Source organism: Hemiscyllium ocellatum, unplaced genomic scaffold (assembly GCF_020745735.1).
Source record: "Hemiscyllium ocellatum isolate sHemOce1 unplaced genomic scaffold, sHemOce1.pat.X.cur. scaffold_1237_pat_ctg1, whole genome shotgun sequence".
NCBI lineage: Eukaryota > Metazoa > Chordata > Chondrichthyes > Orectolobiformes > Hemiscylliidae > Hemiscyllium > Hemiscyllium ocellatum.
In genome coordinates, this window is record NW_026867716.1 from 19,306 (window position 1) to 45,769 (window position 26,464).

A 26,464-nucleotide genomic window follows, 5' to 3' on the forward strand; every position below is an offset into this window, starting at 1 on the left:
CTCGCTTATGCCCTCACTTGATGATATTCACACTGCCTTCTGGATTTCCTTGGATCGTCTTCTTGGGTCAGTTAGCTTGGTTGGCTGGACAGTTGGTTTGCGATGTGGAGTAATGCCAATAATGTGGGTTTAATTCCCATACTGTCTGTGGGAAACATGAAGGTCTCAGGTTCTCAACCGTGCCCCTTGTCTGAGGCAGAGTGGCCCTCAGGTTAAATCACCATCAGTCACCTCTCTCTAATGAGACAGCAGTTCTCTGGAATTATGACTGATTTATTTTTTTTACTTCAGTTCTCCTTCTTCATGTCTCTGTGTATCACCTTCACCCTCTGCAATACTTTCACTGTGTACCCCATCCCTCTGCTACGCCTGATGAATGAGCCAGGTTGCTGAAGGCTGGCTCGGTAATAGAGTAGAAGGTGATGGGAAATAGAAAAGGTTCTGCAGGGAGGGCCCTGAGTCCTGCTCTTCAGATCACTCTGGGTCTCCTGGAAACTCTCAGGCACCAAAAACTCTCATCAACCAACAGCAACAAACACCCACAGTCAAACCACAAACCCCCTGAAACCTTCTGTTGTGCTCCAGCCTGTAGCTCATTCCACACTGTCCCAGGTTAGTTTATAAACCATGACTGAACAATGTTATATATTTTCTCATCATACAACAGATTCAGTGTTTTACCTCACTGTTTGGTGTCTGTGCTGTGTTCATATCCTCTCTCTCTCTCCCCCCTCACAGCTTTGTCTGCTTCTGGTTGGTCAATGACAATCGCGGATGGAGTGTGGGCTGAGGAAGGAGGCTCCGCTGTCTTACCCTGCAGCTTCACCCACCCTGACACTCACCTCACACTCACCGGCTCCATCTTATGGTACAAGGGGAGATCACGGTCTTATATCTTTAAGTGTACATATCCTGGTCCAGACCATTCCCAGGGTGAGCTGTGTGAGAATGTGAGACAGTGGGACGGTGGGAATCGATTCAGATTCGTGGGGATTCTCACCAACAAAGATGCCTCAATAATGATGGAGGGACTGAGCCGGGAGAATGCTGGTTCCTATCGGTGTCGTGTGGAGCTCAATATCGGCAAATTTGGATCTGGAAAAGGAACAAGCCTGAAAGTGAAAGGTGAGCAACAATGTTCTGATATGTCACTGCGCTGACAGCTCAATGGGGACAGGCTCCACAAGGTCCAGGAGCTCTTGGGTTGGGTTCTTCTCCTGGGCTCTTCCAGTTGGTCTCAGGCAGGAGGCAGTGAGAAGGACAGAGAGAGAGAGAGAGAGGGAGAGACCAGGCTGGGATTTACAGACCAATCCATTTCTGACTCTGAAACCTCCCACAGTCACTCATTTGCTGTGGTCAGACGGATTCAGCTTTTTGGGGCAGGGAACAGACACAACATCATCAAGGATTCAAGCTCCAAGACCCCCTTCCCAATGAGAGTCCTGCTCTATCAGCATTGGGTGAGAAAAAGAGATCCATAAATTCCGAGCCCTCATTGGATGAGCACGTCTCAGAGTGAGAGAACCCTCAGGTCACATTGGATGAAAACCTCACTGTTTCTATCTTCACTTTCTATTGGCTGAGCAGAAAATAGATGGATGGGGGGAGAAGGACTGTGCAGAGGCTCATGTCCTGGGAAATACTTTCCAATCCAAGGCAGATTGTGAAATTTGAATTTGAAAGGAATCTCGACTGAAAAACTAGTTTAATAAAAACCATGTAGACACCTCTGACAAAAAAAAACGTGATTCACTCATGTCCTTCAGGGAGGGAAATCTGTATCCTTAATGGTCTGACCTACATGTGACCCAATACCTACTGTAATGAGGTTGACTCTCAACTGCCCCCTGAATGACTCACTCTGTTGTGGACAAGGAGTGAACCCAGGAGTGTAAATGGAATTGTGGTTCCAAGAGTAGGCCACAGGCTGGAGATCGTGTAAATTAACACACCTCCTGACTCCAAAGCATATTGACCAGTTAGAAGTGTGATGGAATACTCCCCACTTGTCTGGAAGAGTGCAGGAAAATATATTGCTCTCCTGTCACTGTTACTGGGTAAAAATCCTGGAACTCCCACCCCAACAGTATTGTAACAATAAAAATAACAAAAAAATACACTGCAGCAAGGCAGCAACACTTCCTCCACCAGCACCTTCCAAAGTAGTGACCTCTATGACCTCAGTGTAAAAAATGGCATCAGATGCAGACCATCCTGACTGGGAAGTATAGTTATCTTTTCATTGTTCAGGGGGACGTGGGTGTCACATGCTCGGTCAGCCTATATTGGCCATCCCTAATTGCCCTGGAGAAGGGAATGGTGAGCTGCCTTCTTGATCTGCTGCATCCCCTCAGCTGCAGGGAATTCACGATAAGGTTGGTTAAGGATTCCAAGGGCTTTGTCCCAGTCACACTGAAGTAATGATGAAATATTCCCAAATCAAGATGGTGAGTGTATTGGAGGGAAGCTTGTAAGTGGTGATGTTCTCATGTATATAGTGGAGGGAAAGTCATTGATGATACAGCAGGAGATGATTAGGCCGAGGACACTACCCTGAGGAACTCCTGCAGGGATGTTCTGGAGCTGAGATGACTGACCAACAACCACAACAATCTGGGTTTGATTCCAGTCTGAGGTAACAGTCTGTGTGGAGTTTACACATTCTCCCTGTGTCTGTGTGGGTTTCATCTGGGAACTCTGGTTTGCTCGCACAACCCAAAGATGTACAGGTCAGGTGAATTAGCCATGCTAAATTGCTCATAGTGTTCATGGATATGCAGGTTAGGTGGATCAGTGCAGGGTAAATGTAGAGTAATAGGTTCGGGTAGGAGAATGGGCCTGGGTGGGTCACTCTTCAGAGGGTTGGTGTGGACTTGTAGGGCCAAATGGCCTGCTTCCACAATGAAAGGATTCTATGAACCATCTTCCTCTGTGCCAGGTCTGATGGAAACCCATGGAGGTTTCTCCCCTCGGCTTCCCACTGGCTCAGGTTCCTTGATGCTACACTCGCTCAAATACAACCTTGATGTTAAAGGCAGTCACTGACACCTTCCATCAGTTCAATTGGCCTGGTCAGACCCACATTGCTTTTTGTGGACAGGGTATACCTGGGTAGATGCCAGTGTCATAATTAGAAGAAGAACAAATAACAATACAGCACAGGAACATGCCCTTCCATCCCCCAAACCAGCACTGACACATTTTGCCTTTCCATACTAAAACTGTCTTCAATTACAGGATCAGCATCCTTTCCTATTCATGTATTCATCCAGGTGCTTCTGGAATGCTGCTATAGTGTCTGCTTCCACCACCTCCACTGGCAGTGTGTTCCAGCCACTCACCCACCCTTTGTGTGAGAAACCTGCCTTGTACATCTCTTAATACCACCAGCACCTCCCTCCCCCCCAACCCTCTCCAAACCCCAGCCCCATATCTAAAACCCATGTCCTCTAGTAATTGACCCCTCTACTCTGGGGAAAAGCCTCATATATTCCACTTTGCATGTTCCACTTTATACCTGCCATTCACAATCTTATAAACTTCTATTAGGTCGCCCCTCAACCTCCTGTGTTCCAATGAAAACAAACTCAGTCTATCCACCTGTTCTTCACAGCTAAAATCCCCCATTCATGACAATCTCCCGGTAAACCATTTCTGTACTCTCTCCAAAGCATCCATATCCTTCTGGTAGTGTGGTGACTAAAACTGCACCTAATATTCCAAGTGTGGCCGAACTAAAGTTCTTTAAAGCTGCAGCATAACTTTGTCTGTCATTATACTCAATGCTCCTCCCAATGAAGGCAATGATGCTGTGGGCCTTTTTCACTCCCTTATCTGTCTGCGTTGCCACCTCCAGTGAGCTGTAGACCTGCACATCCAGATCCCTCTGCGTTTTAATCCTCCTCAGGGTTCTGCCATTCAGTGTTTAATTTCCACCTGCACTTGACATTCCAAAATACATCAGTCACATTTGTCTGGATTAAATTCCATCTGCTATCAAACAGATCTGTATCCTGCTGAATCTTCTGACAATCCTTCTCACTATCCTTAACTCCACCAATCTTTGCATCGCCTGCAAAATTACAATTTAGACCCGACATATTTTCCTCCAAATCATTGGATAGACCATGAACAGCAGACGTCCCAGCACTGATCCCTGTGGAACATCACTTGTTACAACCCTCCATTCCATTGTTACCCTCTGTCTCCTATGACTAAGTCAGTTCGGTGTCCACCTTGCCAGCTCACCCCGATACCATGTGACTTCACATTTTTACCAGTCTGCAGTGAGGGAACTTGTCAAAGGCTTGACTGAAGTCCATGGAGACAACATCAACTGCTTTCTGTACTGGAACAGCTGGTTCAGCAATTGTCCCCCACCATTCAGGACTGTCTAGAGCAGGACTGCAGAGCCATCTGATCCATTGATTATGGGGTGGCTCTGTTGTGTGCTGTTTCTGTTGTTTGATGAGCAAGTAGTCCTGGGGATCTGGGTGTTGGCCTCACACATATCAGTTTGCCTGGTGTTGCATACAGTCAAGGTTAGAGTGGTGCTGGAAAAGCACAGCAGGTCAGGCAGCATCTGAGGAGCAGGAAAATCAATGTTTCAGGCAGGAACCCTTCATCAGGAATGTGGCTGATGCAGGGCTCCTTCCTGAAAAGATGATTTTCCTGCTCCTTGAATGCTGCCTGACCTACTGTGCTTCTCCAGCACCACTCTACTCTTGACTCTGATCTTTAGTATCTGCAGTCCTCACTTTCACCTGGTATTGCATGCAGCAAAATCACATGTCTTTTCAGTGATCTCCCAGCCTGACGGGAATGTTGGTGTGGGGGGTGTTAATGTGAATTGTGAGGTGACAGATTGAAGTTCAATGGGCTTACAATGTTATCTTTAACTTGGGAACTTCATACTGGGGAGTCCCGGGGCAACTCCCTCCTGACGGTATACCACTGTGCCTCCACCTCTGCTGGCTCTGTCCTGGTGGTGGGTCAGGCTGTGTCCAGGGACAGTGATCGTGGTGTCTTTGATATGGTAAGTTATGGTTCTGTGAGTTTGACCATGTGAGGCTGTTAGTCGACCCGTCTGTGCACTAGCTCCTGGATGTTACTGAGGAGGCCTTTGCAGGGTTGACAGGGCTGGGACTGTTCTCACTGTTATTGGTGCCTTGGTCAATGCAGAGAAGTCTGAGTCTATTTGTACTCTTTTGGCATTCCTTCACTGTTGCTGGGTCAAAGTCCTGAAACTCAATCCCTTAAATTACTTTGGATAACCCCGACACCTCAGGGCTGCAGCAGTTGAAGAAGGCAGCTTCTCTTGGGCAATCAGGATGGACAATAAATGCACATCATCTGGGCCAGTGACACCCATGACCAAATAAAACAAAAGTAGAAATTAATGAAACAGCGAACATCCTGAGGAAAATACAAACAAAAATCTGCAGATGCTGCAAATCAGAAACAAAAATGGAAACTGTTGGAAAAGCTCAGCAAGTCTGGCAGCACCTGTGGAGAGAAATCAGAGTTAATGTTTCAGGCAGAGTGACACTTCCTCAAGATCCTGAGGAGCTTGACAATGCAGTTTCTGAGAGGATATTTGCTCTTGTGAACAGAAGTCAAACAGGAGAACAATTACAAAATAACAGATTACTGATTTAAATAAGAATGAGGGAACATTTAATCTCAAAGCTCCTCTTTTAAGTTCATGAAGCAAAGATCCACATGGCTGGTTATCCCCCCTCCTCCTGCACCCAAATATTTTACTCAGTGTAGGAAAATGTAATCTGGACTCTGAGTTTAAATTAACCTGTGCTCATTTCAAAGGTCACAGGTTGGAGCTGGTGAATGGTTACATTAGGAATGACACCAGGGGGCTCTCCTTCACACAGAGTGTGGTCAATACTTTGAAAGTATGTGATCAACAGAGTGAGTGGGGAGGCTGTAAAATCCTTGACCTTCTTTAAAGAATATTAGTATTGAGCATCGGGCGGAGGGTTCTGCATGAATGAATTCAGGAGGGTTCAATGGATCCGATCTGTAAGTACCTTCAGCGGTCACACGGCACCAGGTTATAGTCCAACAGGTTTATTTGAAATAACAAGGTTCAGAGCACTGCTCCTGAATCAGGTCAAGTCCTGGTGCAGTGTGACTTCTGACTTTGTCCACCTCAGTGCAACACTGGCACCCCCACATCATGGAAGTATCTTGTAATCAAGGTATTCAAATTGAGTGACGAGGAGACATTTTGATCAGAGAGACTCTTGTTGGGGAATGTCTAGGACAGACCTGTTAGAGATGTGAGTGGGGTCTTTAATTGTTCATTTTATTGTGACGTTGAAAGAAATATAACATATTGAAATAAGACTTTCTGCACACTGACCTCATCCATTCTGATGTTTGTCCTTTCCTCAGCTGCTCAGGGAAATGTCTCAGTGGTGAGTGGGACAGAGGGAGATTCAGTTACTTTACCCTGTATCTTCAGTCGCTGGGACTCCCACACCCTGACCACTGTTACCTGGATGAGGAAGGAGCCCTACCAACACATTGTTACATTTACAGCCCAATCACAGGGAAATTGGACAACTGGACACGGTGGAAATCGGTACGAGCTCATCGGGAACCCAGAGGAGGGAAACGCCTCGACCAGGATAAACCAGCTGAGTGTGAGGGACAATCACACTTACCTGTGTCTGGTGGAATACAGGTCAGAACACAATCTTTTGTATCTGATCCAGAAAGAGACTCGGCTGCAGGTACATGGTAAGAAACCGTTCCCACATTCTTCAGCCTGTAGAAGGTGCACAGTGAGAGTGGAACAGATTCTGTGAATGTTTTGTGATTTGATTTTCTGGTGAAAGGACATGGAACTAAAACATTAACCCTGTTTCTTTCCACAGGTACTCTCTGCCCTGCTGAGTATTTGCAGCATTTTGATGTTTATTTAAAATTTCCACCATCTGTAGAGTTTTAGCTTTGGGTTTCAAATTTAATTTTAGTCCATATTTAATGTACTATGTTGTGCTGCTATTTTTAGGTGCATTCTGATGTCAGTATTGAAAGACATTGACAGACTCAGAATATTCAGTTATATCTCCAAATGTCCCAAAGTTATACTGACATTGAGATCATCTCCTCGAACAGGAAGGTGCAACAGTCTGATGTGTCCCTCTAGGTTACAATCTTCATCAGGAATAGTTCCATTAGTGCAACTACATTCCCAGTGTCCATCTGACTGTGTGAGGCATCACAGCCATGTGGGACTTATCCGCGCCCTGCATTCACACATGGGTTATAAAGGAAGGTGGTGGTATACTGTTACTGTCACTGGACGACCAATCCAGACACGCAAGTCTGTGGCTATGGGTTCAAATCCCATCACAGCAGAAGGTGAAATGTGATTAAATTTTTTTAAAATCTGGAATTTGAAGGAAAGTCTAACCTAATGGCTGAGATTTGGAAATTCTGATCTGATTCCGTTGTACACTTCAGGGAATCTGGAGTTTGGTTCAGTTAGCTGGATGGTTGGTTTGCAAAGCAGTGTGATGCCAACAGTGTGGGTTCAATCCCTGCATTGGCTCAGGTGACCATGAAGGACCCTCCTTCTCAACTCTCTCCTCACTGAGGTGTGGTGGCCCTCAGGTTAAACCACCACCAGTTCTCTCTCACTCTCTCTCTCTCAAGAGAAAGCAGCTCATGGTCTGGTCGGAATATGGCGACTTGATTTAGAGAATGAAATCTGCCATTCACACTCAGTGTCATGTGTTGCCATATGCACAATATTGAGACCTCTCTCTCCATCAGCACCACCTCACACAGGCTTAGGGCTGCTCATAATTCACCAACTCTGCACAGTCCACTTCTACCTGCGCCTTGAGAAAACAAAACACAGACTGGGTGACCACTTTGCAGAACCGAAATGTTCGTCCACAAAAATGATGCTGAGCATCAGTTGCCTGCCAGATCGACACACCAGCTTTTGGGGACCCAGTGACGTTCTGGACTCAATATTGGGGTCAATAATTTTAGGGCCTCAGCACCTTCTCCTATCTCCTTCCCCCAACCCCCACACACCAGGCCTTGTCATGACATGAGCTACTACCAAAACAATCCATTGTTAGTGACGAATGGTCCCCATTAGCAGCTGTTCATTCTCCCAGGCCGACCTTTCCCCTTTTCTTTGTCTGTCCAATTGCTTTTCTCTCTCTCTGGGCTCCATTTCCACTGAGTGTTTACTCCTGCCCCCTCACCCCCCTCCCCATCTTCAGCATCTATACCAATCTTTCCCCAGCTATAATCAGTTATAGAGTCAAACAGCACAGGAGCAGAGCCTTCAGTTCAACTAGTCCACACTGAACACAATCCCACTTGCCTGCGCTTGGCCCATATCCCTCAAAATATTTCTTATTCATGAAATTATCTAAATGTCTTTTAAGCATTGTAACTTTACCCACATCCACCATTTCCTCTGGAAGCTCATTCCACATGAACCACTCTCTGTGTAAAATAAAAACTGCCCCTTATGTCTTTTTAAAATCTTTCTCCTCTCACCTTAAAGATATGCCCCCAGTCTTGAAATCTCCCACCTGAGCAAAAAGACACCTGCCATTCACTTGATCTAAATTCCTCAGGCTTTCATCGATCTTGATAAGGTCACCTCTCAACCTTGTACACTCCAGTGAGAAATGTCCCAGTCGCTCCAGCCTCTTCCGGTAACTCAAGGCCTACTTTATCGGCAACATCCTGGTAAATCTCTTCTGAAACCTCTCCAGCTAAATGTTATCCTTGCAATAACAGGGTGACCAGAACTGGACACAATAGAGGCCTCACCAGCATCCTGTCTAACCTGAACATAATATCCCAACTCCGATTATCAAAAGTCAGAGCAATGAAGGCAAGTGTGCTGAACCACCGTATATATAGATGATGCAAACTTGGAAGAATTCTGTACCTGAATCCCGAGGTCTCTGTTCTACAGCACTACCCAAGGCCCTACTTTTAATTGTGTAAGTCTTGCCTTTGTTTGTTTTCCCAAAGTGCAATACCTCACACTTATCTTAAACTCCATCTGTCACTCTTCAGCCCATTAACCCATTTGATTATGATCTCTTTGTATTCTAAGATAACCTTCTTTCATTGTTCAATGTACCATCAATGTTGGTATCAACCGCAAACTTGCAAAACATTCTTTCTGTGTTCTTACCTCAATTTTTAAAATAAATGACTGACAAAAGTGGGCCCAGCCCTGATCCCCGTGGAACCCTGCTGGTCACAGGCCTCCAGAACAAAACCCTTCCTCCACCGTCACTCTCTGTCTTCTGCCTTTCAGCCAATTGTGCATCCACTTGCCAAGCTCACCCGGAATCCCATGGGATCTAACTTCACTAATTAGTCTACCATGCGGAACTTTGTCAAAGGATTTACCAAAGTCTAAGTAAACAATGTTAACCCCTCTGCCCTCAACAATTTTCTTGTTTACCTCTTCAAAAAACTCAATCAAGTTTGTGAGACACAATATCCCTTGCACAAAACCATGCTGACTATCACTAGAGTCATAGTGCCATAGAGATGTACAGCATGGAAACAGACCGTTCAGCCCAACCCATCCATGCTGACCAGATATCCCAACCCACTCGAGTCCCACCTGCCAGCACCGGGCCCCTATCCCGCCAAACCCTTCCTATTCTTATACCCATCCAAATGCTCTTAAATGTTGCAATTGTACCAGCCTCCACAACTTCCTCCAGCAGCTCATTCCATACATGTACCACTCTCTCTGCGAAAACTTTGCTCCTTAGATCTGCTTTATATCTTTCCCCCTCACCCTAAACCTATGCCCTCTAGTTCTGGACTCCCCAACCCCAGGGAAAAGACTTTGCCTATTTATCCTATCCATACCCCTCATAATTTTGTAAACCTCTGTAAGGGCACCCCTCAGCCTCTGATGCAACAGGGAAAATAGCCCCAGTCTGTTCAGCCTCCCCCTGAAGCTCAAATCATCCAATCCTGGCAACATCCTTGTAAATCCTTTCTGTACCCTTTCAAGTTTCACAACATCTTTCCAGTAGGAAGGAGACCAGAATTGCACACAATCTTCCAACAGTGGCCTAACCAATGTCCTGTACAGCTGCAACATGACGCCCCCGGCTCATGTACTCAATACTCTGACCAATAAAGGAAAGCATATCAAATGCCTACTTCACTATCCTATCTAACTGCGACTCCACTTTCAAGGAGCTATGAACCTGCACTCCAAGGTCTCTTTGTTCAGCGACACTCCCTAGGACCTTACCATTACGTGTATAAGTCCTGTTAAGATTTGCTTTCCCAAAATGCAGCACCTTGCATGTATCTGAATTAAACTCCATCTGTCACTTCTCAGCCCATTGCCCCAACTGATCAAGATCCTGTTGTAATCTGAGGTAACCCTCTTTGCTGTCCACTACACCTTCACTTTTGGTGTCATCTGAAAACTTACTAACTGTACCTCTTATGCTCGCATCCAAATCATTTATGTATATGACAAAAAGTAGTGGACCCAGCACTAATCCTTGTGGCACTCCACTGGTCACATGCCTCCAGTCTGAAAAACAACCCTCCATCACCACCCACTGTTTTCTACCTTTGAGCCATTTCTGTATCCAAATAACTGGTTCTCCCTGTATTCCATGAGATCTAATCTTGTTCATCAGTCTCCCGTGTTGACTATCCCTAATCATTCCTTGCCTCTCCAAATGCATATAAATCCCAAATTTCAGAATTATTTTCAACAACTTATCCACCACTGAAGTCAGACTCACAAGTCTGAAGTTCCCAGGCTTCTCCTGACATCCCTTCTTGAACATTAGTCACTCTCCATTCACTCAGCGTCTCACTCGTATTTATAGATGATACAAATGTTTCTGCAAGGTGCCCAGCGATTTCCTCTTAACCTGTGACAAAGTCCTGGGATTCATGAAATCAGGGCTCAGAGATTTATATTTTCAAAGACCTCCAGCCCTTCCTCTTCTGTAATGCAAACTGTTTTCAAAACATCAATATTTATTTCTCAGTGTTCTCTCGCTTCCACTTCTCTCTCCACAGTAAAAACTGACACAAAATATTCACTTAAGATCTCTCCTATCTCCTGAGGTCGAACACAAAGGCAATCTCTTTGCCCTGTACTCTGTCTCTTGTTGCTGTCTTGGTCTTAATGTATTTATAGAATCCCTTTGGATTATCCTTAACCTTACTTGTTGAGGCTATCTCATGTCCTTTCTTTGACTTCCTGATCGCCCTCGTATGAATGCCCCGACACTCATTATATGGTGCAAGAGATCCATTTGGATCCAGTTGTTTATATTTAGTGTATGATTCTCTCCTATCCCTGACTGGAACCTCAATCTCTTTGTTCACACATTGTTCCCGAAAGCAGTACAGTTGAAACCGCCCTTTGTGAACGGTCTTTTCTGTCTCAGAAGAGGTCGCAGTGATCCAAGAATCTGAATCCCTCTTCAGCCATTGATTTGTCTCCTTTATCCTTTTGTTCCCTCATCTGAGCTTGGCTTTGGGAGTAAACCAGAAATTACTGCTTTTGTGGGTCTGTTTTTTAATCTTCGACCTAACCTTTGATATTACTTTGTGAAGCCTGAATCCTTTCCCTAACAATGTCATTCCCATCAATGTGTACAAAAACATCTGGGTTCTCATTATTCCCTTTAACAGTATGCTTCAAACATTTTGCAATGTCCGTAATCCTAGCACCAAGAAAACAGTATTATATCCTAGATCCATGCTCACTGCTGCAGAACCTCCTGTCTGTGCCCTTGACAGGAGAATCATGTAAAACAATTATTCTTTTAAATTTTGTCAAACCCCTTTGAACATAAGGTTCATTTTTAGCGCCCAAGATCTGACTGTCCCTTCTAATTTCCTCTGAGAGATTATCCTTTCAACAGTACGAGAGATTTCTGAACTACCTTCTTACCTTTCCTGACAGTCATCCATCTATCTGACTGATCCTGCTGTGTTATCACCTCTCGAAATCTACTGGCCATCTAACTCTGCGTCTCTTGTATGTCCGCAATGTCATTAAGTCAACAAAGAAGCAACTTACACTGACATTTTAACTCTAAAATAAACCACATTTCTTTATCCAAAGAGCTAATATTAAGCACAAGTGTTCAGCAGACAGCTATCAATGTTCTGATTAAAAATAAAATCCCGCTCCAGAGCCAACCACGCGTTAATCTGTCCAAGAGCTCTGTGAACACAACTTGGTTTGAAACAAAACTTCCCTCAGCAATTATTATTTTCCATCAGCAAAACTTCCCACAGCCCACATGTGGGCCTATCCAAAAAGTCCATTGATAGGATTCTGTTTGATAAAAAAAATTGTGCCTGTCCATTTTGGGAATTTCTTTTGTGTTTTTGAATATAAAATAACTAAAAGTGAATCAAACAAAAAGCTTTTCTGACTGAAATGTAATAAATGTAAGAAAGCTGGAAGTAAATTTGAAAATAAATCTGAATCTCAGGAGCAGCTGCAAGACCCACACTCCTCTCAGTCCACTGTTTTTGATCATTTTATTTCTGAAGAAGTGTCACTGGACCCAAAACATTAACTCTACTTTCTCTCCACAGATGTCACCATACCTGCTGAGTTTTTCCCACAATTTCTGTTTTTGTCTCTGCCATCCTTACTTGGTCAGGTCTCTCCAGGACAGGGGTGGACAGTACATCAGGATTGAAGAAGGGTGTTCACTGTGTCAGGTCAGTGGAAGCAAGTGTGGGTCCTGGAGGTTGGGCCAGGGGCTGTGTGAGGAACAGCAGTAGGTCCCATGATTTCTGTCCCTAGCCCCATCTACACGTGAATGCTAACCCACTGTATTATATTTGCCGGCTGGGTAAGGAATCATCTATGATGCTGGGGACATCTTCTGAGTCAAGGTGGTGTGAATGCCACAGCCCTATTATTTGCACTGATGAGCAGGGCTCCCCCTCATTGAGGATGGGGATATTTGTGGAGACTCATATTCCTATTAGTTGCTTAATTGTCCTCACCCATTCATAACTGCATGTGACAGGTCTGCTGAGCTTATATCTGATGCACTGACAGTGGAATCACTTCCCCCAGAGCATCAATTGTGGTTTATGCTGTTTGACACAGAAGTAGTTTTATAGCTGACATCTCATTTTCAGGTTTGCTGGTGATGTTCCTGGCATCACCTCCTGCATTGTTCATTGAACCGGAATTGATGTCCTGACTTGATGTTAATGGCTTAGTGGGGGAGAATTACATGCCATGAGCTTACAGATTGTGTTACAGCTCACTTCTGCTGTACTGATGGTCCACAGTGTCTCAGGGATCCCAGTCTTGACTTGCTCGATCTGTTCAAAGACTGTCCCATTTAACTCAGGCCTAGTGCCATACATGATGGGGATGTACCTCAATGTGAAGATGGGACTTTGTCTCCACGGGACTGTGTGATAGTTACTCCTCCCAATCCTATAATAGGCAGATAGACGGCTGAGGACAAGGTCAAGCTTTTCTCTCTTGTTGGTTCCCTCACCACCCGCCACAGACCCAGTCCAAGAGCTATGTCATTTCAGATTCCACCAGCTCAGGCAGTAGTAAAGCTGCTGAGTCTGTCTTGGTGTTGGACAGTGACGTCTCCCACCCAGAGTACATTCTGTGCCAGTCTTGACCTCAGTGCTTCCTCCAAGTGGTGATAAACATGATCAGAAGCCTGGGAGTGGGGGGATTGTGACAGTGTGTAGTCATCCAGAGATTCCCTTGCTCATGTTTGACCTGATGCCATCGGACCTCATGATAATGTTTCGAGATCAGAAAGTTCTGCTTAGCAACTGCTGTCTGATTGGTTGAACTGCAGCTGTTACAAAGCTATACGTTCCTGGAGTGTCTGAAAGCTTAAAGTAACTAGAGCCTACAGAGAGAAAGCAGCCAGCTCTGCCTCTCCCTCATCACTGCAGAGAAAAGCAGAGAAAATACAAGTTATCTGGAAAGAAAGAAGTCACATGTGAAAAGTTCTAAGTTCACCTGAATGGCCGTTGAATTTGAAGCATAACTATCACTGTCCAGAACACAGCATCTCATTCCTGCTAAAAAAACACAAGGACTGTGAGAGAGAATGATCGTTCCATCTTTTTTTTAAGATTACTTAAAAAAAAGTAATCTTTTAAGAATCCGCAGGGTGGAAACAGGCCCTTTGGCCCAACAAGTCCACACCGACCCGCCAACCCCTACATTTACCGCTTACCAAACACTACGGACAATTTAGCATGGCCAATTCACCTGACCTGCACATCTTTGGACTGTAGGAGGAAACCGGAGCAAACCCACGCAGACACGGGGAGAATGTGCAAACTCCACACAGTCAGTCGTCTGAGGTGGGAATTGAACCTGGGTCTCTGACGCTGTGAGGCAGCAGTGCTAACCACTGTGCCACCATGCCACCCACAAAAAGTCATGTAGTCAGGACTTTTATTTTCAGAGTTTTGTTTACCCTGTTACCCTGTCTACATTCTTTTGTCACTCATGGTAGAAATATAAATCATCTATCTTTTCTCTGTCTTTATTTTGTGTGTGTGTGTGTGTGTGTGTGTGTCTGTGGCTTTGAAGGGATGCTGTTTAGGAGCATTAATTAGGTATCAATTTCTTTCACTGCTCTTATTACTGGAATTAATAATTAATGGAATTATTTAACTGTTACTGAAGAATCCTGGTGTGGCTCACGTCTGTCCTGAGTAACAGTCTGTCAGGCACTTTGGGTGTAAGGGTGATCCTATTGGGATTCTTGTACATTTGTGTAGCTGCTGACAATGTGTAGAGCAGTAGGACATGTTCAGACATAACATGACTCATTGGGTTTCATGAAGGAGTGTGATTAGATTAGATTACTTACAGTGTGGAAACAGGCCCTTCAGCCCAACAAGTCCACACCGACCCGCCGAAGCGCAACCCACCCATACCCCTACATTTACCCCTTACCTAACACTACGGGCAATTTAGCATGGCCAATTCACCTGACCCGCACATCTTTGGACTGTTGGAGGAAACCGGAGCACCCGGAGGAAACCCACGCAGACACAGGGAGAACGTGCAAACTCCACACAGTCAGTCGCCTGAGTCGGGAACTGAACCCGGGTCTCAGGCGCTGTGAGGCAACAGTGCTAACCACTGTGCCACCATGCCGCCCAAGTGATGAAGATGATTGATGAATGGAGAGTGGTGGACATGGCCTAACTGGACTTCAGCAAGGTATTTGACAAGGTTCTGCATGATAGACTGGTTAACAAGGTTAGATCACATGGAATACAGGAGGAACTAGCCATTTAGATACATAACTGGCTTGAAGATGTGTGGTGCAGAGTGTGGTGGTGCAGGATTGCGTTTTAAACTGGAGGCCTGTACCCAGCGGTGTGCTGCAAGGATCAGTGCTGGATCCACTGCTTCTTGTCATTTATATAAATGGCTCGGATATGAAAATCAGAGAAATGGTCAGTAAGTTTCCAGATGACACCAAAATTGGAGGTGCAGTGAACAGCAAAGAAGGTTATCACAGAGGACAACGGGACTTTGATCAGATGGGCCAATGGGCTGAGGAGTGGCAGATGGAGTTTAACTTAGATAAATTTGAGGTGTTGCATTTTGGTAAGGCAAATCAGGGCAGGACTTATACACTTCCTGGTAAGGTACTGGGGAGTGTTACCAAACAAAGAGACCTTGATGTGCAGGTTCATTGTTCTTTGAAAGTGGAGTCAAAGGGTAGACTGGTTAATGAAGGAAGCATTTGGTAAACTCACCTTTATTGATCAATGCAGGAATTAGGAGATCTTATCATGGCTGTACAGGATGCTGGTTGGACCACTTTTGGAATACTGCATTCATTTCTGGCCTCCCTGCTGTACGAAAGATGCTGAGAAACTCAAAAGGATTCAGAAAAGATTGGGGAGAATGATACCAGGGCTGGAGTGCTTGAGTTGTGGACAAAGCTGAATAAGCTGGGGCAAGATTCCCTGGAGTGTTGGTGGCTGAAGGGTGACCTTATAGATATTTATAAAATCATGGATTCAGACATGATAAATAGTCAAGGTCTTTTCTCCAGGGTACGGGCGTCCAAAACTAGAGGGCACAGGTTTAAGGTGGGAGGGGCAAGATTTAAAAGGGACCGAAGGGACACCATTTTCATGCAGAGTGTGGTGTCTGAACATCAGTGAACCAGATGGATTTTTTCCAACAATTGATCATGGTTTCATGGTTCCCATTAGACTGGTGTTTAATTCCTGATGTAATAACTGAATTGAATTTCCAGCAGCTGCCATGGTGGGAACTGAAACTCTGTCCCCAGTGTATTGGATTGCTCATGAATTTACATTACTATTTGTTCACTACCTCTCATTATAGCTGTGAAACCTGTTCTCACTAAATAACACACTCAGAATAGAGTCTCCAAGTTTCAGATCCACACACTGATATCTGTCCCAGTGCTGTGTTCATATCCTCTCTCTCCCAGTCTTTCCCCTCACAGCGGTTTCTGCTAAGGTTTAGAACATAGAACATAGAACATTACAGCACAGTACAGGTCCTTCAGCCCTCGATATTGCACCGACCAGTCATGCCAATCTGAAGCCCATCTAACCTACACTATTCCATGTACCTCCATAGGTTTGTCCAATGATGACTTAAATGCACTTAAAGTTGGTGAATCTACAACAGTTGCCGGCAAAGCATTCCATACCCTTACTACTCTCTGAGTAAAGAAACTACCTCTGACATCTGTCCTATATCTATCACACCTCAATTTAAAGCTATGCCCCCTCGTGCTCGCCATCACCATACTTGGAAAAAGGCTCTCCCTGTCCACCCTATCTAACCCTCTGATTATCTTTTTTTTCTCTATTAAGTCACCTCTCAACCTTCTTCTCTCCAACGAAAACAGCCTCAAGTCCCTCAGCCTTTCCTCGTAAGACCTCCCCTCCATACCAGACAACATCCTAGTAAATCTCCTCTGCACCCTTTCCAAAGCTTCCACATCCTTCTTATAATGTAGTGACCAGAATTGTACACAATACCCCAAGTGCGGCTGCACCAGAGTTTTGTACAGCTGTAGCATAACCTCATAGTTCCGGAACTCGATCCCTCTATTCATAAAAGCTAAAACTGTATGCCTTCTTAACAACCCTGTCAACTTGGGTGGCAACTTTCAAGGATCTGTGTACATGGACACCAACACCTCACTGCTCATCTGCACTGCCAAGAATCTTACCATTAGCCCAGTACTTTGCATTCCGGTTACTCCGGCAAAGTGAATCACCTCACATCTGTCCGCATTAAATCCTATTTGCCACCTCTCAGCCCAGCTCTGCAGCTTATCTATGTCTTTCTGTAATCTACAACATCCTTCGTCACTATCCACAACTCCACCGACCTTAGTGTCATCTGTGAATTTACTAACCCACCCTTCTACGCCCTCATCCAGGTCATTTGTAAAAATGGCGAACAAGAATGGACCCAACACCGACTCTTGCGGTATATCAGTATTATCTGGACTCCAGGATGAACATTTCCCATCAACCACCACCCTCTATCTTCTTTCAGCAAGCCCATTACTGATCCAAACAGCTTTATCTCCCACAATCCCATTCCTCCGTATTTTGTACAATAGCCTACTGTGGTGAATCTTATCGAATGCTTTGCTCAAATCCATATTCACCACATCAACCAGTTTACTCTCATCTACCTGTTTGGTCACCTTCTCAAAGAACTCAGTAAGGTTTGTGAGGCATGACCTACCCTTCACAAAACCATGCCGACGATCCCTAATCAAATTATTTTTTTCTAGATGATATTAATCCTACCTCTTATAATCTTTTTCAACACTTTACCAACAACTGAAGTCAGGCTCACTGGTCTATAATTACCAGGGTTGTCTCTACTTCCCTTCTTGAACAGAGGAACCATATTTGCTATCGTCCAGTCTTCTGGCACTATTCCTATAGACAATGACGATTTAAAGATCAATGTCAAAGGCTCGGCAATCTCCTCCTTGGCTTTCAAGAGGATCCTAGGATAAATCCCATCCGGCCTAGGATAAATTCCATCACACTCTACAGGGTTTCTAATACCTCTTCCTTGTGAACCTCAATCCCACCTAGTCTAGTAGCCTGTATCTCAGTATTCTCCTTGACAACATTGTCGTTTTCTAGAGTGAATACTGTTGAAAAATATTCATTTAGTGCTTCCCCTGTCTCCTCTGACTCTACACACAACTTCCCACTACTATCCTTGGTTGGCCCTTGATTGAGCAATGACAATAGCGGATGGAGTGAGGGCTGAGGAAGGAGGCTCTGCTGTCTTACCCTGCAGCTTCACCCACCCTGACACTCACCTCACACTCACCGGCTCCGTCTTATGGTACAAGGAGGAAACACGGGCTTTTATCTTTAACTGTACATATCCTGGTCCATACCATTCCCAGGGTGAGCTGTGTGAGAATGCGATACAGCTGGACAGTGGGAATTGATTCAAATTCGTGGGGAGACTCACCAACAAAGATGCCTCAGTAATGATGGGGGGACTGAGCCAGGAGGATGCTGGTCCCTATCAGTGTCATGTGGAGCTCAATATTGATAGTTTTCAAACACAGTCTCCAACAAAGCTGGAAGTTGAAGGTAAGGAACAATATTTGGATGGTGTCACTGCCCCGATAGCTCAATGGGAACAGGGTCCACCTGGACCGGGAGCTCTCGGGTTGGCTCTTGCTCTTGGGCTCTTTCAGTTGGTCTCAGGCAGGAGACAGTGAGAAGGAGAGAGAGAGAGAGAAGGCTGGGATTTATGGACCATTCCATCACTGTGTCTGAAACTTCCCACAGTCTCCCATCAACTCCCTAACTTGTTGTGTTCAAACTGGCTTCAGTATTCTGAGGTCGGGACCAGAGAAAACATCACAAAGGATGCAAGCTCCAAGATCCACCTGGTTCCATGTTCCCTCTGGGCAATATGGAGTCAATGACAGGGATCTCAAGGATGGATCTGGATAAAGGAAGTCGGGGGTCAGAGTGCATCGGTTTTTGAAGATGTCAGGACATGTTGAGAATGTGGTTGGAAAAGTAAGTGGGATTTACAGGTTTCAGAAATGGAAGTGTTGAGAACTGAGGCAGGTAGCCCATAAGACATAGGAACAGAGGAAGGCCATTCAGCCCATTGAGTCTGTTCCACATTAAATGAGATCATGACTGAGATGATAAACGTCAATTCCCCATCCTTGCTTTATCTTCACAATCCCTGATTCCGTGAATGATTAAAAATTTGTCTATCTTAGCCTTGGCTATACTTAATGACCCAACATTAACTGCTCTCTGTGGTAAAGTAGTCCAGAGATTCACTACCCTCTTAGAGAAAACATTCCTCTCATCTGAAATGTGTAACCCTTCATTCTGAGCTGATGCCCTCTGTTCCTGACAAGGGGGACAACCACGCTGCATCCACCTTATCAAGCACTTGAAGCATCTTTAATGTCTCAATCTGGTCACTTGTCATTCTTCTGTAATCCATCAAGCACAGGCTCAATCTTGTCAAACGCTGCCCATAAGACAGCCCCTCCCGACCTGGCATCAACTCATTGAATCTTCTCTGGACTGCCTCCAATGCCAGTTTCACTTTCCTTTGATAAGGGACCAAACCTATCCACAATATTCCAGCTGTGAGCTAACTAGTGTCTGGTAAAACCTCCCCACTTTAAAATTCTATTCCATTTGAAATAAAGGTCAGCATTCCATTGCCCTTCCCTACTCTCTGCTGAATGTTTTTGTGAAACTTCCATATTCTTCTGTTCTGGAACTTTCTGCAGGCTTTCTCTGTTTCACTAATATTCAGCCTCTCTATTCTTTCTGCCAAATGTATAACCTCACATTTTCCACATTATATTCCAACAGCCAAGTCTTTCCCACTATTTAACCTGTCAACATCTCTCTGCAGCTTCTGTATTTCATTCTCATCACTTGCCTTCTCACCTACATTTTTGTCATCAGCAAACTTGGCTACAGTGCATTCACTGACCTCATCCAAATCATTAATGTATATTATAATAAATGTGGCCCCATCTCAGATCCTGTGATACACCATTAATTACAGTTTGCAGGCTGGATATCACTTCCGCCTTATCCCAACACTCTGTTTTCTATCAGTTAGTCAATTCTCTATCCATATTTGTATACTACCACCAGCACCATAGAATCTAATCGTGTTAAGGAGCTTAATGTGTTGCACCTTCTGAAAGATCTTCCCAAATCATATGAAATATCCACCAATTCCCCTTTATCTATCAAACTTGTAACCATCTCAAAGAATTCAAGATAATTTCCTCTTTATGAAGTCATGTTTACTCTGCTTGATCATAGTATACATTTCTAAATGTCCTGCCAAGACATCTTAATTTTGATCTCACATTTTTCCAATAACAGACATGAACTAATTGGTCTACAGAGTCATAGAGATGTACAGCACGAAAACAGACCCTTCGGTCCAACTCATCCATGCTGACCAGATTTCCTAAATTAATCTCGTCCCTTTTGCCAGTGCTTGGGCCCTATCTCTCTAAACCCTTCCTGTTCATATACCTATCCAGATGCCTTTTAAATATTGTAATTGTACCTGACTCCACCACTTCCTCGGACATCTCATTCCATACATGCACCACCTTCAGCATGAAAAAGTTGTCCTTTAGGTCCCTTTTAAATGTTTCCCCTCTCACCCTAAACTTATGCCCTCTAGTTCTACACTTTCCCACACCAGGAAAAAGGCCTTGTCTATTTCCCCGATGAGATTGCCAGGACTATGCCATGGAAATACTTAATTTGCTTCAAACACAACACTTGGAGCAACATATCTGTGCTTTCCTCACTCATGGAAAGTTGTTAGCCTGAAATGTTAACTCTGTTTCTGACACCACACAGGATGCCAGACCTGCTGAGTTTCTCCAGCAGCTTCTTTTTATTTATAATTTTCTGCATCCCCATTTTTTCACTTTCATTTTTGCTGATGTCTTTATCTCAAATTACGCCCCCAATTCTCACTCTTCTCCCAATTTGCAGGGCATTCCATCATGTATTGTACTCAGCTATCCACACAGTGACCTTCAGAAATCTAACCAGACGCTTGTTACTGTAGTTGATGGAAACCTTGTAGCAATGTGCCAGTAAACTATATCCAGCCTGCTGCCTGATGCAGTCCCTTCTTTTTTCCTGCCATCTTGAAAGGAAACATCCGCCATCCCCAGTGTGACCACATTGCTTCAGAACTCCAAGTGATGGACACATTGGGTAACTTTTATTTTCTGTTTCCTTTCCATTGAAAACAAGAGTGTTACTTTGGGAGATTTCCAATTCTCTGGGAACTTTCCAAAGATTCTTGGAAAGTGAACACATGTGCTTTTATTGTCTCTTCAATAACTTCCTTTAATACCCTAGATGCATCTAGTCAGGTCCAGGGGACTAATTGGTCTTTAACTCCATCAGTTTCCTTTGCGGGTTTTCTCTCGTGATAGTTATTAGCCGTATAGATGTGTACAGCATGGAAACAGACCCTCCAGCACAACTCGTCCCCGGCAACCAGATATTCTAATTAATCCAGTCTCATTTGACAGCATTTGGCCCATTTCCTTCTAAACCTTCCTATTCATACAGGCATCACCCTCTTCATGTAAAAGGTCCCTTTTCAAATCTTTCCTCTCTCCCATTAAACCTATGCCTTCTAGTTTTGGATTCCCATACCCTGGGGAAAATGTCTTGACGAATCACCCTCTCCATGCTCCTTCTAAAAGCTCAGCCTTCAGCCTCTGATGCTCCAGGGAAAATAGCCCAAACCTATTCAGCTTCTCCTTATATTCAAACACTCCAACCCTGGCAACATCCTCCCATATATTTCCTGAACCCTTTCTAATATCACAAAACCTTTCCGACAGCAGGGAAACCAGAGGTGAATGCAATATTCCAAAAGTGGCCTTACCAGTGACCTGTTGAGTAACAACATTACCCCCCAAACTGTTATACTCAATGCACTGACCAAGAAAGGCAAGCGTACCAAGCACCCTCTTCAGTAACCTGTCTACCTGTGACTCTACTTTCAAAGAACAATGAATCTTCACTCCAAGACCTCTTTGTTCAGCAACACTCCCCAGGACCCAACCATTAAGTGTATAAGCCATACACTGATTTGTCCTACTAAAATGTAACATCTCACATTTATCTAAATTAAACTCCATCTGCCATTCCTCAGCCCATCATCTCATCTGATCAAAGTCCTGTGTACTCTGAGATAACCCTCTTCGCTGTTCACGACATCATCGATTTTGCTGTCATCTGCAAACTTACTAAACATAGCTCCTGAATTCAAATCTAAATTTGTTCCTCCAATGATTGAGTCTCCTACCACAAGCGCTTTTCTATTCTCCCCCTTCCCTTCTGAGCCACAGATCCAGGCTCAGTGCCAGAGACCTGGCCACTATGGCTTTCCCCTCGTAGGAATATTATGATGGTTCAACTGCTCATCCAGATACTTTTTAAATGTTGCCAGGTTTTCCGCCTCTATTACCCTCCCAAGGGAGAGCATTCCAAACTCCCATCACTGTTTCCGCAAAGCCCCTCTCCTCACACTCGCTTTCACATGACAATAATGCCCCATCATTCCTGACTTTTCAGTTCAGGGGCTGAACAACTGTGGACATTGTTAACTCTCCAACTATGCCCCAATGAGGGTATTGTGTCCAGATCTGTCACCACCCATTAAGAGGAATGTGAAAGTCCTTGACAGAGTGCAGAGTGACTCAAATTATTCCAGGGATGGGTTAGGGATGTTTCAGGGAGAGGATCGGAGACTGGTTTTCTTTATACGTTTTGAGAAGCAAGGGTCATTGTCCTTGGAGCTGAGGAGATTGAGGGGAGATTTGATTGAGACAGTGACAGGCGAAGAGAAAGTAAACAAGCATAAGGTCTATCTATTTTGGGACAAGGATGCAGGCCTCAGATTTCGGGGCAGAGGTCCAGAGAGAATGTGAGAGAGAAATGTTTACACAGTGAGTACTGATGACTGACAGTCACCAACATCAACGAAATGGCATGTGGAAACAGTCATTGATCTCAGAATTAAACCTGATAGGCCCTTGAAGGAAGTGAACTGGCAAAACTTGAGGGAATCGAACAGATGAGTGGATCTCACCTAGATTGTTCCATGTGGAGCTAATTAGGACCCAATGGGTAAAATGACCTCCTTCTTGTAGTCAATCCAATAATTGGCATTGACTGAGGACAAGATAGTGCAAGTATCTTCCAATCCCTCACTGAGTGAGCACATTGTGGAACTTCAGGTCTCATTGGCCAAGAATATGTGAAGACCTACCTCCCATTGGCTGAGAATGTCAGAGTGTTGTTACCTGCCCATCCTGATTGGTTCAGAGTCAGATGGGGGCTGCTCGTTGCTGAAAATTGAGAAGTGACTTTATTGAAACTTGCAAGATCCTGAGGGATCTTGAGGGAGTAGATGCTGAGAGGATGTGGGTGAATCTGAAACTAATTTCACATTAGGATGGAGATGGGGGGAGATTACCTCTTTCATGGGATTATTAATGTATAAAGGTGGTCCAGAGTGGGTCTAATTCCTAAACACAGCACCCCCGCACCCATCCCCTTCACAGAATGAAGGAGCACAGACTGAAGTATAAGGCTGTGGAATGAAAAACAAAAGGTTCTAGTGAAGTGGGAGGGATGTTGTGCCCAGAATGAATGAAGTCATGTGGGTTCAGTCCATTTCCTAATCTGTAACTATCCCACGAATGAGAAACTCAAAATGATGGGATGGAGCATAAGTGATTTTCAACATGGTGCGTCCTTCAGGAAACTATAATTGCCTGGCCCAGATCCATGAGAAATATGTGTGGGGTATTTAATTACTTATTTCATTGTGAAGTTGAAAGAAATGTAAAAAATTGAATCTGGAACTTCTGGGCACTGACCTCATCCATTCTGATGTTTGTCCTTTCCTCAGCTGCTCAGGGAAATGTCTCAGTGGTGACTGGGCCAGAGGGAGATTTAGTTACTTTACCCTGTATCTTCAGGAGCTGAGACTCCCACACCCTGACCACTGTTACCTGGATGGGGAAGGGGACCTACCAACACATTGTTACATTTACAGCCCAATCACAGGGAACTTGGACAACTGGACACGGTGGAAATCGGTACGAGCTCATCGGGAACCCAGAGGAGGGAAACGCCTCGACCAGGATAAACCAGCTGAGTGTGAGGGACAATCACACTTACCTGTGTCTGGTGGAATACAGGTCAGACCCTGATTCTCAGTATCTGATCCCGAAGGAAACCCGGCTACTGGTACATGTAAGAAATTATTCTGCAAAAAAGGCAACAACTGATGGTATTATTGCTGGACTATTAATCCAGAGACCCAGGTAATGTTCTGGGGACCAGGGTTCAAATCCCACCTTGGCAGATGGTACAATGTGAAATCAAATAAATTGTCAAAGTAAGAATCTAGCGATGGCTGTGTGACCACTGTTGATTGTTGTAAATCCCCATCTGGATCATTGATGTCCTTTAGGGAAGGAAACTGCCATTCTAACCTGGCCTGGCCTACATGTGACTCCATACACACAATAACGTGGCTGATTCTTAACTATGAGGCATGGGCAATAAAGGCTGACTGAGCCAGTCACACCCTCATAACTTAATGACCATGATCAAGGCTTTAGTCTGTGAAGGGTCGATAGTGTGGGTGGAACCGATTGTGTGAACATTTTACAATTTGATTTTCTAGTCAAAGGTCATTGAACTAAAATGTTAACCTGTTTCTCTCCACAGGTATTAGCTGGCCTGCTGACTATTTGATTTTTATTTCAAATTCCCAGCATCTGCAAGATTTTGCTTTTGTGTTTGAAATTTGATTTTTTTAAATGTTCAGTGTAATTTGATGAGCTAATTCTTTTAGGTTCATTCTGATGTCAGTAATGAAAGACATTGACACACTCAGAACATTCAGTTCAATCTCCAAATGCACCAAAGTTATACTGACACTGAGATCATCTCCTCGAGCAGGAAGGTGCAACAGCTTAATGTGTCCCTCTTGGTTACAATGAAAGTGTTCACATCTTCATCAGGAATACTTCCATCAATGTTAGTATGTTCCCCCAGTGTCCATCTGACTGTGTGAGGAAGCACAACAATGTGGAACCAATCCTCGTCCTGCATTCACACATGGGTTATAAAGAAAGGTGGCGCTTTTCTGCTACTGTAACTGGGTGACCAATCCAGACATCAGATCATAGGTTCAAATCCCACCACAGCACATCTCAGGCCTGGTAATGACATGAGCTGCTTTCACCTACTTCCTGGTCCCCATTATCACATTGTCTTTCTCCCTGGAGGGCCATTCAGTGTCCCTTTGTCTATGTGACTGTCTTTCTCACCTTCTGGGCTCAGTCACCACCCAGCCTCTCACTCATTTTCCCCACTCCCACCCCAGTCCCATAATCCCCTGTCAACAGTTTCCTTAGCAGCTGTCAGTTCTGATGAAGGATCACTGGACTCAAAGCTTTCATTCTGAGTTCTGTCCACAGATAGCTGCCAGACCTGCAGAGTTTCTCCAGCAATATTTGTTATTGATTCCTTCATGACAACATCTGGTGTGCCGGAATCCCGAGGACAGTCACTATTACCAATTCTTCTCTCCCTCAGTCCGGGGGGAGCTGGAGCTAAATCTGTCCTTCCCATTATCCAGCTGAGACCGGGCAAGTCAGCACCGGATCCAACAACTGCCCTGTGGAATGGTGTAAAATATCCATCTCACCTTCTGTTCTGTGTCACAGAATTAAGCAGCTGCCTCCTTCAAGAATTGTCCTGATCTGGAAAGCACTGCCTGACAGGGTGATGGAAACAGATTCAACAGGGGCATCTTTCAGAAACAAGGGATCAGTATTCGGAAAGGAGCAAGTTACAAGGTTATAGGGACGGACAGAGGGAGGGGGATGAACTGCTTTGTTCTGTCAAAGAATGCCCAATGTGTACATTTAATCTCACACTCTATCACCCTGCTACAGGTTTCACTGCAGCAACATTGAGATATTACTAACCAATGTTGTTCTTGCTGTTTTACAGTGAAGACTCAGCCTGCTCAGTATGTCTCAGTATATTCGCTGGTCATTCCACTGCTCATCCTCCTCCTCCTCCTCATCATCATTGTCATCATCTTCATCACCTTCAGGAAGAAAGGAGGTGGGTTCTGTAGAGAATGAGGTTAATAAAACAATATGGTTCTGTTTTTGAAACAGCAATAAACAATGGCCCTGGATTAATTTTCCCTCACTAACTCTCTCCTCTTCAGTACATTCTCTGAAAACGCTGGCTTTGTCTTTGGTGGGTGGTGGAGGGTGGGTGAAGATGGCCTGTTCAATAGCATCACCCA

The 26,464-nt window shown here is 44.6% G+C and overlaps 1 protein-coding gene across 5 annotated transcripts in view; it reads left to right on the forward strand.

The window, feature by feature from the left end:
• The first annotated feature begins 743 nt into the window (after positions 1–743).
• Positions 744–26,464, forward strand: part of LOC132809452 (uncharacterized) — a 55,510-nt gene continuing 29,789 nt past the window's right edge. For 3 of the 5 annotated variants that reach the window (XM_060822563.1, XM_060822564.1, XM_060822565.1), the window contains exons 1-3: positions 744–1,125; positions 6,412–6,759; positions 26,158–26,274. In XM_060822563.1, the coding sequence (XP_060678546.1) occupies positions 762–1,125; positions 6,412–6,759; positions 26,158–26,274 (829 nt within the window). In that variant the 5' untranslated portion in view covers positions 744–761. The remainder of the gene's footprint in view (positions 1,126–6,411; positions 6,760–26,157; positions 26,275–26,464) is intronic. The other 2 variants (XM_060822567.1, XM_060822566.1) reach the window with 2 other exon arrangements.